The sequence below is a fragment of the Hippoglossus hippoglossus genome, chromosome 16, assembly GCF_009819705.1.
Source record: "Hippoglossus hippoglossus isolate fHipHip1 chromosome 16, fHipHip1.pri, whole genome shotgun sequence".
NCBI classification, from domain to species: domain Eukaryota; kingdom Metazoa; phylum Chordata; class Actinopteri; order Pleuronectiformes; family Pleuronectidae; genus Hippoglossus; species Hippoglossus hippoglossus.
This window is the reverse complement of record NC_047166.1, coordinates 18,624,477-18,637,822: the sequence shown is the minus strand read 5'-3', so window position 1 is coordinate 18,637,822 and position 13,346 is coordinate 18,624,477. Positions and strand designations below refer to the sequence as shown.

Below are 13,346 nucleotides of genomic sequence, written 5' to 3'. Positions count from 1 at the left end.
GTCAAGTTACACACATTAGTAAACACGACACTTCCGGTCACTTTCGAAATAAAGCCTTTCTTTGCACGTGTGCCTCTTCAAATTGCCTTCAGTAACAGTGACAGCGTAAAATAAATCTGGATTATCTGCACATATATATCTTTATATACAATTACTGCATATTAATACTTTTATATACAATGACTGCATATGAATACCTTTATATACAATGACTGCATATGAATACCTTTATATACAATGACTGCATATTAATACTTTTATATACAATTACTGCATATAATTACTTGTATATACAATGACAGCATATCAATACCTTTATATATAATTAATGTATATAAGTATATTTTTATTAAATAATTTTATATAAATATCTTTACATACAATGACATAAAAAATAACTGCATATACATATCTTTATATATAATTCATGCATATACATATCTTTATATATAATTCATGCAATACATATACAGTGACTGGTATTCACAAATGGATGGGCATTCATAAAAGTCCTCTCACTTTTATTTTGAAGGTGCATAGTGAGAGGCTTCCGCATTTACTCCAGGTTTTTATGAATAACTTAACTCGGCCAGCTCTCCAGATCAACTCCCCGTGTCCCTGCCCCCTTCCACCGTCACCACCGTCTCCCCCCCACCCTGCTGGAGGGAATGGTCAGGAGGACAAAAAGCGTCTTGAAGAGCAGATGACCAGTCTGTAGCCTGACTCTGAGAAGAAGCGTTCATTGTTATTAACAGCTGGAGCAACAGCTGTATCAGCCTCCGTGCCACCGGCTGCTGCATCCACCCAGGCAGCTCCACACTTTGGTTGGGGTTTGGTGCCTTGCTCAAGGGCACTCTAATGTTTTGAGAGGAATGTGCATCATCGTGGGACTCAACAGGTGTCACTTTTAATTCAAAGTGAACACAGTTGATAGGTTTGTCTAAAATGGATGACAGGCTGCATTTTCAAAACTGAGCCTATTAACGGTAACTATTAACATCAGCCCTGGATGCATGAAAGAATTACTGATGTTCTGATTTACCCATCCACACACACACACACACACACATTCAAAAATATATCGTAGTTTGTCTGGAAATCACCACTTTCCAGGGCTGATACTCGTCTTTACTTTCAATCATGGTGGAGCTGGAAGCCTTATCTAGCTACATTTGAGGTGAGACTGATTTCTCAGCATGTTTCTGCGCAGGCCGAGTTATTCTCCAGTGGCTGCTTACAGACATATAGCTTTGTAGGGAGGCCTGAGCTTGCAGCTGCAGTGCTACGAACCACAGTGCATTAATATAGGACCTGTCTGACACCAACTCCTTTCATTGACACCACACTGCCAGCAGGCCTCTATTGATTGTTCCGCTGAAACCCCACTCGGATGCAGATTGTTGGCTATTGACCAGAAACATTTCATGAACATCATCTCCCAGCTACTGCGTCCCAAACTGACTCAAGGTCACATTGCAAGAGCAGAAGAACAAAACCCACACGTGGCTCATTATGTGGTACATGTCAACTTCAGTCTGGGAAGTCATGTTGAATGAAGATTTGTTTCAGACACGCTGTGGTCCACAGAGAATCACCGTGCTTGTGGAGGCATAATCAGTAATTAATTTACCTCTGGATTCACCTAATGATGTTACAGTGGGAGATGGATTACCACAGTGCAGCCTGCACTATAATTAATAAACTGTATGCTTCAGCATGAGGAGCCAGGATGGTGTATAGACAGATTATGTGTTGGATTAAAGTACGTTGACTCATTTGACATCTGACAGATTGGACAGCGTTGTGTTTGAGGAGAGAACTGTTTTCATTAATTTATATATTGTCTTATTTTGTGATGTGTATCCTAACATATTAACAAATTACACTGACTGATGAGTTGTGAGCAGAGGTCAGAGAGACAGAGGATTAAAGTCAGACTCCAGTCATTAATCTGATGACTCCAGTCAACTTGAGGAGAAAAAGACTGGACTTCAGGTGGATTTCAACACCAATGACTCGTGACTTCACTTGGACTTTTGACCGATTCCCTCCGAAAAGCACAAAGACTTGAAGTTCTGTGTTAAAAAAAGAATGACGGAGGAACTGTTCATTCCTCTGATATGCTTTCAATCATGTTGCAGAGCAGGCAGATGAAACTCAAACTCAGTGATGAACTGAAACACGATATGCTAATGGTCTCTCACGAATAAGTCTTTCACTTCCTCTTTGGCAATTTGTCTTCAAAGCTAAAGCACAATGCACGTTTTGTTGCTGTAATACTTAACATCAAGTTGAATTGTAGAGCTTTTAATTTGAAAGCATGTGAAGTTGAGTCTGAAGATACTGTTGATTGCGTAACAGACCTCAGACAAAGCCAACATGCAATGTATGAAAAAAAAAACACATTCAGTAAATCATTCAAACTTAAATAATACAAGCCAAGATCAGTAAATTCAGCTTCTTTTTCTGACAAACATTGACAATGAAAAAAGATGTACCATCATAAACCAGCTAGGATAAACACAAAGTTGTCTTACTTCACTGCACCATAGACTGAAGCTCTGCACACAACATCCAGCACAGAAACACAATAAAAAAGTGTCATTACATTGTAGAACTGTTTAAGGACTCACTAGTGACAAGGAATAATTCTGACGTACCTCCAGAGCATTAACACGGGCCAATCAAACAGACATCTCTGTTTCCATCTCACGATTCCCTTGTATAATTTTCATTGCATGAGTTTGACAAACACATAAGTTGACTCTGAGCTGCGTTGTATGTCTTCATTCGATAACAGCATGCAACAGTGCAGGGAAACTAAACAGCATTTACACAGCAACGGCCACTGAACAGCAAGGTCACATATCAACATTAATTTGCATATGTGCAAGACAGTAAAATGAGGGATTAACCCCGAAAGTGATCTTTTCATGCTTCCCTCCCTTTTTTGTGAACATGAAACATTCAACTTTTGATCAGTTTTCACTTGGACTCAAAGAACTGATTAGATTTCAGTGGTCAAGTGAATCTGGACAAAAGGTTCAATGTAGAATATGTACAACTGCAGATGAGTTGTACTTTGTGCAGGGATCATCAGGAACAAACAGTGCTGCGTGGTGACGAGGTTGATATTGTCCTGGATAAATGCTCAAATGTTAAATATAGTACATATAAGTATCACAACAAACAAAACAAGCCTATACACTATTTTCTTTCATGTAAAAAATACCCTTTTAGAGTAATTATTACCTTGGTGCACAATTCAAAATGCTGCAAATGAAAACTATTTGATCACGTGGTTTAAAACAACCACATCAACAGAGAACGTGCGTGCATCGACGTCAGCGCGCAGGGTACGCGTTGCTGACGTGTACTTAGGGAAGTGGCTGCCGGTGTTCCACTTTAACTGGGGATCACGGCAGCTGGTGTTTTGTTGTCTTTATTCCAGATGTTGTCGTTCGGTTGCAGACTCGGTCGCAGATTCGTCATTTTCACAAAGCGCCTGCGTCTGAAGTGCGGTGATCTACCGAAGGTGTCGTTGAAATAAACATCAAACAAAAACCCTTCACGAGTGAATGGAATGTGTCCGTGTCAGCATCACGTTGAGACAACAATATAAATCATATGGGTAAAACAAATCGATTGACGCTAGTGATCATTACAATCCACACACGCCAAACACGTGTCTTATGAAAACATCCCTCACGTCGACGAGGTGGAAGCTCGTGCGGTGTTTTTGTGAGTAAAGTTGGTGAAGGTGCTTTTATTGGATGGGTGGAGCTTCATGTGTCCTCCTGTCGCTGCTGGATTCATCTACAGCGGGTTACTCACAGGATAAGTCTCCTTGTGGTGGCAATACCATGTTCATTGTAGAAGAGGAAACGCTCTTCCACACTTTAACCCTTTGATACACAAGCTACCCCCTTCTAATGCACAACACGGGTCAAAAATGACACATATTCATTCCCTGTGTTATTTCATGCATGGCTGGGTGTTTTTTTGCTATATTCAGTTATAGCTTATTCTTCCTTCTTCATTTAGCAGAAGGCTCCTCTGGTGAAATAGAAGACTCATCTTCTACATGTCATCAAAGGAGCATTCTCCATTTAGGAGACACCCCCACAACTTCAGCTTGATCTTGTGGAACAAGGTCCAGGTCCTCAGCATCAGAGGTTTCAGACTCAGAATCAAGATCAACAATTGCCTCCTCGTTTTCCCCATCCTGTTCTTCATTCAGCATCTTTATGAAAATGTTAAACGTAAGCAACTTACACGTAAGTCTGAAAAGATTGCGACCAGCCATACTAACACTGTGGATAAAGATGACAAAGTAAAAAACGCTTCATTCAAGTGAAGCGCACCGAACATTTCAGCGGCTCGGTGGCGTGATGAGATCGTCATAAGTCCTGAAGCTTATACTGCTGTACCGAGGCGTTTCGAATCCCGTTCAAGTATTTTGTACAATATTTATTTTTTTACCCATATGATTTATATTGTTCTCAACGTGATGCTGACACGGACACATTCCATTCACTCGTGGTGGGGGTTTGTTTGATGTTTATGTGAACGACACCTTAAGTAGATCACCGCACTTCACACACAGGCGCTTCGTGAAAATGACGAATCTGCGACCGAGTCTGCAACCGACCAGCAACATCTGGAATAAAGACAACATATCTCCAGTTGCCATGATCACCAGTTAAACTGGAACACCTGTTCGGCTACGTTTAGCTGTTAGCCTTTAGCGCTTCCTCGTCACCACAAGACTTTTCCCTCGGCAACTCTCTACACTTAGCTGAGCGACTAACCAGAGCGGCTGCACAGGTAGGGGGCCTCTGAACAAACCACTGGCAGCAGCCTAGCCGGCTGCAAAGCTAGCTGTGCTAACTGCTACTGTAATTATCTGATTAATAGAGACACAGCGGCTGGTTTAGCTTCTCAGGTTCACACAACATCGCTTTCTCTCATTTCTGCGGATAAGCTTCCGTGGTGGTGGAGGAGAAGAGGGAGGACAGACCGGATTATCTACCGCTCTCGTCGCCCTGACATCCGGGAGACGCTGGTGCCACGGTCTGTGCTGGTTAAACCGAACTCTCTCTGTCCACCTTCATTAATCATGTCCACACAGGGGTCCACTCGGGAAACTGCCAAAGAGCAGCACGTTTTGATCCAGACGAAAGCTGGAGGCTGTCATTCATGCCTTCATTTCCTCTCGTTTGGATTGTTGCAAGTGTCTCTTCACCTGCCCCGAGCCAATCGAGTCCGCACAGATCACAGCTCGTCCAAAACGCAGCAGCCAGGCTCCACTAAATCTACCAGAGTAGAGCATGTTAATCTGACATTGCCTGCCAGTACATTTAAGAATTGATTCTTAAGGCCCATTCTGTACTTGCACCTAACTACATTTCGGATCTTTTCACACCGTATAATAATAACTTTATTTGTATAGCACTTATTCAATACAAGTAACAAAGTGCCCATATGTGCCCGGTCATAACCCGAGGACCAGAGGAGACCAGGACTCTTCTGTCCGGGCTCCCACTCTGTGGAACAATCTTCCCTGAGGAGATCCGGCTGGCATCCTCCTCTGGGAACACAGCAGCTCATAAGATCGCAATCACAAACAGGCCTTTGTAGCTTCATGCTGAAATGTACAGCTATGTTTGCTACGTAGATGGTTGTAGAATATTATGGCCGCAGTGCAGGGGATAGAACCTCAGTGTCAGTTACATGACGTACACAAACAAGTGAGTGCAAAACTGCAGTCCTGTCCCACCTTCATGAACGCTCTGTTTGTTTTTTGGGGCCTGTCTCATATTGAGAGAGTGCACTGCAAATAATTTAACTGGACTTGCCGTCAAAAACAGTCACATAACATATCCATTATACCAATATTACCTCTGGCCACCATTCCCTCCTACCTAAGTATGAGCGACAGTCGCAATGTTTCTGTTCAAGAAGATCTACCTTCTCTATGGGTAGTAAACAAGATCTGATTAGATTAGATTGTGACAGTGATGCTGCACTTTCCGGTCCGGTATTGTCATAATGATGATATTAGTGAAACTGAAGAACAAGCTGGAGTGATAACTTTTCTAAGACCGCAGGATTTCTATCAGTTGATGCAGCATATCTGCAGGAAGTTGAACAGTGGTGACCTGTGTAGCCACGCCACTGACTCAAGATGCTCATGATCATTTATTTTTATTGCTGATTTGAAATTATTGATAATAAAAATGATCCCATCACTATTTGCCACCACCCAATATTGCACTTGTAATACATGTGACCCACAGTCCAAACCCTGTGTAGAACATAGCATAGCAGCAGATCTTGACATTTAAGATGCTGGAAACATGTTAGATATTGTTGCAAAATATATTTTGTAGTAGTAAATGATTAATTTGCTGTAGATAAAGTAACTGATTATTATTATTATTATTATTGTTATATATATATATATATATATATATATATTTTTTTTTTTTTTTTTTTTTCAGCTTAACACAGCATAGCTCCGGTGGTCTAATGTTAATTGAAAATGCTTTTGAGACTCTACCAGACACAATTTCTGCATATTTTCTGGGTGTTTTGGACATGCAAAGACAGATGTCCAGTTTGAATTTGATAGTTGATGTTACATAAACTCAGCATAATTGTTTCCTGTTATGATCATTCTATTTCCTTTAGCTCAGACTGGGTGGATTAATAATGACAGGCCACTGGATATGAACTGTGTATGAAAGCAGTTATAGCAGTCCTTCCAGTATGTGGAGTACTTCAAAGTGTGATGACTCCAGTTACAGGATATACAAAGCTGTTCGAGGGGAGAAGTCTCCTCTTTGCGCACCCAGCAGATGTGTGTCAGAAATAAACTCTCTGTTTTCTACAGGTGGGGTTGAATACAGCAGCTTTATGAAGAAGTGAGCGAGACTTACACAGACAGTATGGGGAGGAAGAGGGTCCCAGATGTGTACAGAGCCCCTTTTCCCTTATACTCCATTAAAGTTGACCCCAAAACCGGGCTGGTGATCACAGCAGGAGGAGGAGGTGCCTCCAAAACGGGCATAAAGAATGCGGTGGTAAGTACATAGCATCAACTGTTTTTGTGTCTCAACTGTTCTTTTAATAATAATGCAACACACTGCGACTTAAAAACACAAATAAACACACAGAAAACAGCTTCACCAAGTTGTAAACACATTGTGTGTTTGGTTGTAGTGTGTTTTATTTAAGTGTTTCCCACAATGTAGACTTTGGTTGGATGAGTCACTTTGGTATATTAGTTGCTGCCAAAGTATTTTTGGTCACAGGATGAAGCTTTTTTTTTCTTGCCCATAAGAGAGAACGAAACTGCTGTTGACTTGTGGACTATCTCTCCTCACATTGAATAGATAAAAGTAGATTGAACCGTAAACCACTGTGGACAAGAGGATGGCCATGTTCTGTCTAGCTCTCAGAGACGGTTATGACATTACTTCATTACGTTTTGATAATTTTTCTCAACACAAAGTTAGGATTTAGATTTCAGATGCTTATGAAATTATGCTTATTTGAAAAAATTCTGTCTTTATCATTTGCTTTCTGAAGCTGTGGTTTGTTGACCAAACAGCAGAACATTAAATAATATGTTTACGCACAAGTAACAATTAAACACTTAAAGGTTGTTATCTTGCCGTGTTAACAACACATCAGGTTCAGTCCGCACGTATGTAGAAATTTGGATCCCAGACATGTATAGTGTATAAACCAGTTGCAGCAGTAGCTGACTTACGACTGTATGTTTCAGCAATTTCTTGCTCTAGAGCTGGTTGGAGAACATCGGTACAGTGCCAGCCTCCTTCACTCTCATGATACCGACACACGAGCCACCATGAACATGGCCGTAGGGGATGGTGTAATTGCTGCAGGACAGGATGGGACCTGCTGCCTGATGAGGTTTCAACACTGTGCAAAGACCGAAGGAGGCAAAGCTGCTGCCAAAGATGGTGAGGCTCTCTGCTGCAGTCTGACATATACCTGCTGTCATTAAAAAAAAAATGGGCTGCATATATTACACTTGAAATATGGCAGGCTCATTTTCAAGGTTTATATGTGTGTTTCATCACTTTTTTAAATGTGCAGGTACTGGTCAATCCAACAGAGGATATGCACCGACGAAGCTGTGTTTAGTCTTCTACTGCTTCTGTACTAAACGTTACAGTTACTCTATAACACCTTCCTGAGTAGGATGTAAGCTAAAATACAGTATGATGAGTATCTGTAACTGTACAATAGAAGTTATTGGTTCTCAGAACTTCACAAAATGTCAGAACGTCATTTACAGCTAAGTTCAGTGGCTTTCAGTCTGACTAAAATGTGGCCTTAAAGAGCTTCACATAGCCACAAAGTGTTGCAACAATTGGTTGAACAACATATGTGCAGAGATTCAAAACATGGGTATAAGAAAAGTTAGGGAATTTAACTTGTGTCTAATTTCACAACCCCCAGTAAGTTTGTCTTGTCTGTGCAGCAGGGAACAGTGTGCAGCAGGGTAATGCCAGGCGGCGAGCTGGGAAAGGAGACAAAGGTGGAAAGGATGGAGCCGCAGCCTCTGGAGAAACGTCTGATATGAAGGATGAGACAGCTCAAATCTCTGTGACTGGTTTGGCTGAAGTACAGTCCGACCTGAACCCTCAGGACCCGCTCCAGAAGGTGGTCAGCTTCAGTGCTGACCTGAGCCTTCTGCTGACAGGAGGCACCGACGGGCACATACGAGTCTGGGAGGTAAACACCGTCTAGTTGTACTTTTCATCTAGAGTCAAAGTCCTATCCATTTTTACATGTCCACCTATTGGGTAGTGGAAAATGAAGGAAGACGCTAAGTGTATTTTGTACACTTTTGTAAATCTGGCTGACCATACTATACAGGGAAATTTCCGTGTATCATTTATTGAGGTTGAGTTTGTTGGACTGTGCTGTAAAGCTGTTATGTGATTTTAGATAGAAGTTATGTAACTGCTGAACAAAATGTTATCAAAACACATCATTCTTATAATGTTTACATTGTAAGCAATTGTATTTAATTTTAAAATATTCTTTGTTCAATTAATCAATTAGATTTTTTTCGTTCAGCCTATATTCGCAAATCCCAATAAGTCTCATGGGGCCTAAAAAGGTGCAACATCCTCAGCCCTCAACAAGAGTGAGGAAAAAACTACCACAAACATAGAAACTTCAGAGAGAGAGAGACACATCCCGCATGTGAGGGATCCCTCTCCCACAACCGACAGAAATGCAATTGATTCTGTGTTGTTGTCTGGAGCTTGATGCATTGGTCTTGACTCTTGTACAGTTTCCATCACTGAAGAAGAAGTTTGACTTCAAAGCACACGAAGGGGAGATAGAAGACTTGGATATGAGTCCTGGGAAAAAGGTGAAGTACTGACAGCTTTAGGTGTGGACATTTTATTTAGACTCTGAAAAATGACAATTTGTTGATTGATACGTAATAGCTCATAAGTTGTGTTGTATTCTCATGCAGCACCTGGTGACTGTTGGCAGGGACTTTGCCTGCAGTGTATGGAGTGGCAACCAATTGGCAATGAATCTGAAATGGCATGAGACCCTTCCTCAAATGGCTGAGAAGACTTATCGATATATGGCTTGCAGGTATCTTCTTCTGTCAGGAGCTCTTCACCTCATCATATCCAATGTGGCTGATGTGACTACACAGACTATACAGAGTCCTATTTCTTGTGGTTTTCAGGTTTGGAAAGGTAGAGGACCAGAAAGAGGCCCTGCGACTTTACACAGTGCAGATCCCCCATAAAAGAGACAGAAGACCACCTCCCTGCTACCTCACCAAGTGGGACGGCAAGAGCTTCCTGCCGATGATGACGGCTCCCTGTGGCAATGAAGTCATCTCCTGTCTGGCTGTCAGGTAACCGATAGATTGATTTTACAACATGTTAATCATGAGCAAGTAGACCAAACGTTTCCCAATTATTCAATATGGGAGGGGGTGCGAAGCTGTGGTTTTCTCTATCCCACTTCTTTTAAAATAATATCATGCAGGCCCTTAACATAATTCCTGGTAACAAAGTGAGGTGTTGCGCTGTGGGAACTGCCTCAGTGTGACCAGCTATGGAGGCTCCAATGACACCACGTCTGTCAGTGATAGACAGGTCGACCTGTGCGTGGAGTACGCCCCCTCATATTACCACAGTGGATGACTGTCTTGAATCCCCTCTTGAATCATTCTAGACAGGTTCTGTTAAGTGTCTATGCAAGAAACACCTCACTCCGTTATCAAAGAGTTGTTCGGTGTTTCACTATTGGATATATAGAGTTCTCCCGTATAATGAGTCGGGTATCATTAGCCGGACCTTGGAGCATCTGCCTCTATCACTGCTTGTGCTAGGGATGGCCCAGAGACATCCAGCCTTCAAACTTATACAAGTGTGTGGCTCGCAGCAACAAAGAGTAACACTGGTCACATGTATACTGTTCTGTTTTACTTGGAAACATGAATCAGACTGTTCAGGATAAACTGTTTCATGTCTTGGTTTTTGACAGCGACTCTGGAACATTCCTTGGCCTTGGAACTGTAACAGGATCAGTAGCAATCTACATTGCTTTCTCCCTTCAGGTAAGAACTGCATAGACACACATCTCGTACTAACAAGTGCTTCAACCGACCAAGTTGCCCTGTCGCATGATGCTAACCTGTTCTTATTTCTGTTTGTGTAGAAGCTCTATTATGTACAGGAGTCCCATGGCATCGTTGTGACAGGCCTGGCCTTCCTGCCCGACTCGCTGAAAGGCAAAAATATCATAGGGAATAATGAAACGGCCATGCTGAGTGTAGCTGTGGACAGCCGCTGTCAAGTACATGCTGTCCCCAACCGAAGTAAGTCCTCCATCATCAATGAGTGAACACACTAAGGCCACATGCTATAACCTCAGACCCTCTCAGCCCATCTTTTGTCCCTCTGTGTTCTCCTTCAGGGTCCTTTCCTATCTGGCTGGTGCTGCTCTGCTGTGGCTTGATGGTTGTGGGAGTCATCCTCCTCCTACAGTACCTCTTTCCAGGATTTATGTAAATACATTTAAAATCCAAAGGTTGGTGGAGCATGGACACATCTTCATATGGCTTACTTTGCCACTGTCAACAGCAGTCCTCAGTCCAACATCCATCTTAATGCTGAACTACAACTCGCAGCTGAGCCACGGCGTTGACTGAAGAGCTTTTTATGGCGCCTTGACTACCCTCAACTCTTGTTCAGGGCTGTTCCTCTCAGATCTGTAAACCCAGTGGAATCAACCCTGGAAAGAATGTGGAATTTTACTCACTTTGATTTCTATCAATTATTCTTAATCATTTTTGGATTCATCATGGAGATTTGAAGGACTCAGATTCATGAATGTTTAAAGGGTGGGATCTTTTTATTGGCATATTTAAGGAACAATGTAAAACGATAAAGACAATTGGTACATAATGTGTCAGATTTTGTTTTGTCTTTACACACAGACACCTTGAATTAGCCATTCTTTTTTGAATAATTGCTTCACTTGCTTTTTAAGTCTCTCCATTTTATCCACTGATAAAATGTAATATCACACAACATTGCAATATCCCCAACCGATGGAAAAGCATTTGATATTGTACCAAACGGTGTGGGAATAGTTGCTAAAAGCAACCAGCAACTAGATGTCTGTAAACTTATAAAATGGTAATGTACAAGAGTCAAAGCTGAGACATATTTTAACTGAATATAAATGTTCTGATGGCATATTTCTGTCCAGCAGATGTTCAAAGTTATGGCTGAATCTTTTTAAAGTGATTCCTATTATGCAATTAAGTATAATGATGAAATTATGGAAGAAATAAAATATTAATAAGAAAGGTAGTTTCATGATCTCTCAAGTTTTTGGGGGATTACCTCATAATCAAAAAATTGAAAATATTGTGCCTTGTACAAAAAATGTATGCAATCACAAAATGTAAAGTTCCACAAATATTTTTCTGTTTCCTGAAACATTCCCAATGCAGATGAAATGCATTTTTGCACTTTCAGCATATCCTAAGTTTGCTAATCTTTACAAGTAGTTAAAAGTGTTTCTTCAGGTTTAAAGTTGAGCTTTTTGCTGATGATTGCATTAACATCATTAGTTACGAGCCTTTGTTAGCATGAAAAAACAACCAAAACCAAAAGGTAACTCGCATGCACCAAGACCCCTGTTCGTAATGAAGCCCTCAAAACTGCTTGGCCACTCAGAAAAGTCAATCATTGCTGCTGAAGCCATTTGCTGGTGAAATCTTGGGAGAGGCCGCAGCTAGGAAGGTCTCACTTTCGGCTAGCGCTGTCATGAGGGGACTTGATAAAACAGTGAAGGGCATTTGGGCAGAGAGAGATGTAATGACTCACCATGATACACAATCCAGGTTGATGAATCCACTGATGTCGACAACAAGGAAATCCTGCTTGTTTTTGTGCCATATATACATGTATTTCAGGTGCACAAGGACATGTTGTGTGATATCACTGCTGACTATAACACAATAGCCAGAGAACTATTGTTGCATTTGAATGTGAGTCTACACACTGTGTCATTCACAGAGAAATGCTGGCTATAGCTGAAAACAATCTCCTGATTTTAACAGCGTATTCAACGATGTTATTACAGTTATCAATCAAATCAAAGCACACAGCCTTTACTCAAGTCTGTTTGAACAGCGCTGTGAGGAAACAGAGCACAAACACCTCCTGTTAAACAGAAATCCGGTGGCTATCCAATGAGATCACTGGCCAGAGTGTCGGAGGTAAGAGAACCGCTGCACAGATTTCTTTCAGACGAGCGTCACCACTGGAAGCACGTGTCAATGGCTGGGTCGCACAACCCGCTCACCTGGGTGACACATTCAACCTGCTCCATCTGTCACTTTACAGGAGAATTACAACTCTTTTGTTGTTAATGCTAAGTTGACATGCAGTGCAGTTGGGTGGGAATATCATTTTATGTGTGTTAAATATATTACTGCCTCTGTAATATCTTTTATTCTTGATACACTTTGGAACCATTTTCTTCGCTGTATTTATTTAACTACTATTGTTACTATTTAACTTAATTTAACTTTTCTTATTTGTTGATTATTGTTTATTTCTGTCTTTTCGTTTTCATGCACACTGTTTCCTTTACCCCACTTATCCAGCCATATGGAAGGGTGTTTTTTATTATTATTATTAGAAATGCCTATAAATGAATCATGATTTAAAAAAAGAGAAACTACATTACAATTGGTATTGACTGTAATGGCAACTAAAACCATGGCAGTGTGACCTAGGTTTTAATAAAGTGGA

General features: G+C 41.2%; 1 protein-coding gene across 5 annotated transcripts; it reads left to right on the top strand.

The window, feature by feature from the left end:
- Positions 1–4,662: 4,662 nt before the first annotated feature.
- Positions 4,663–11,687, top strand: preb (prolactin regulatory element binding). 5 transcript variants are annotated; one of them, XR_004616580.1, is made up of 12 exons: positions 4,675–4,827; positions 4,985–5,073; positions 6,896–7,085; positions 7,793–7,991; positions 8,516–8,769; positions 9,338–9,418; positions 9,527–9,654; positions 9,752–9,925; positions 10,561–10,633; positions 10,735–10,894; positions 10,993–11,139; positions 11,216–11,687. XR_004616580.1 is itself a non-coding variant. In XM_034612047.1 (11 exons), exons 3-11 carry the CDS (start codon positions 6,951–6,953, stop codon positions 11,085–11,087), a joined length of 1,299 nt encoding a protein of 432 aa, XP_034467938.1. In that variant the 5' UTR covers positions 4,675–4,827; positions 4,985–5,073; positions 6,896–6,950; the 3' UTR covers positions 11,088–11,687. The 5 variants fall into 5 exon arrangements, 4 of the variants coding, with proteins under 4 accessions (XP_034467941.1, XP_034467938.1, XP_034467940.1 ...); XM_034612047.1 differs by having other exon boundaries at positions 10,993–11,687; XM_034612048.1 differs by having other exon boundaries at positions 4,698–4,827; positions 4,918–5,073; positions 10,993–11,687.
- Positions 11,688–13,346: the final 1,659 nt, after the last annotated feature.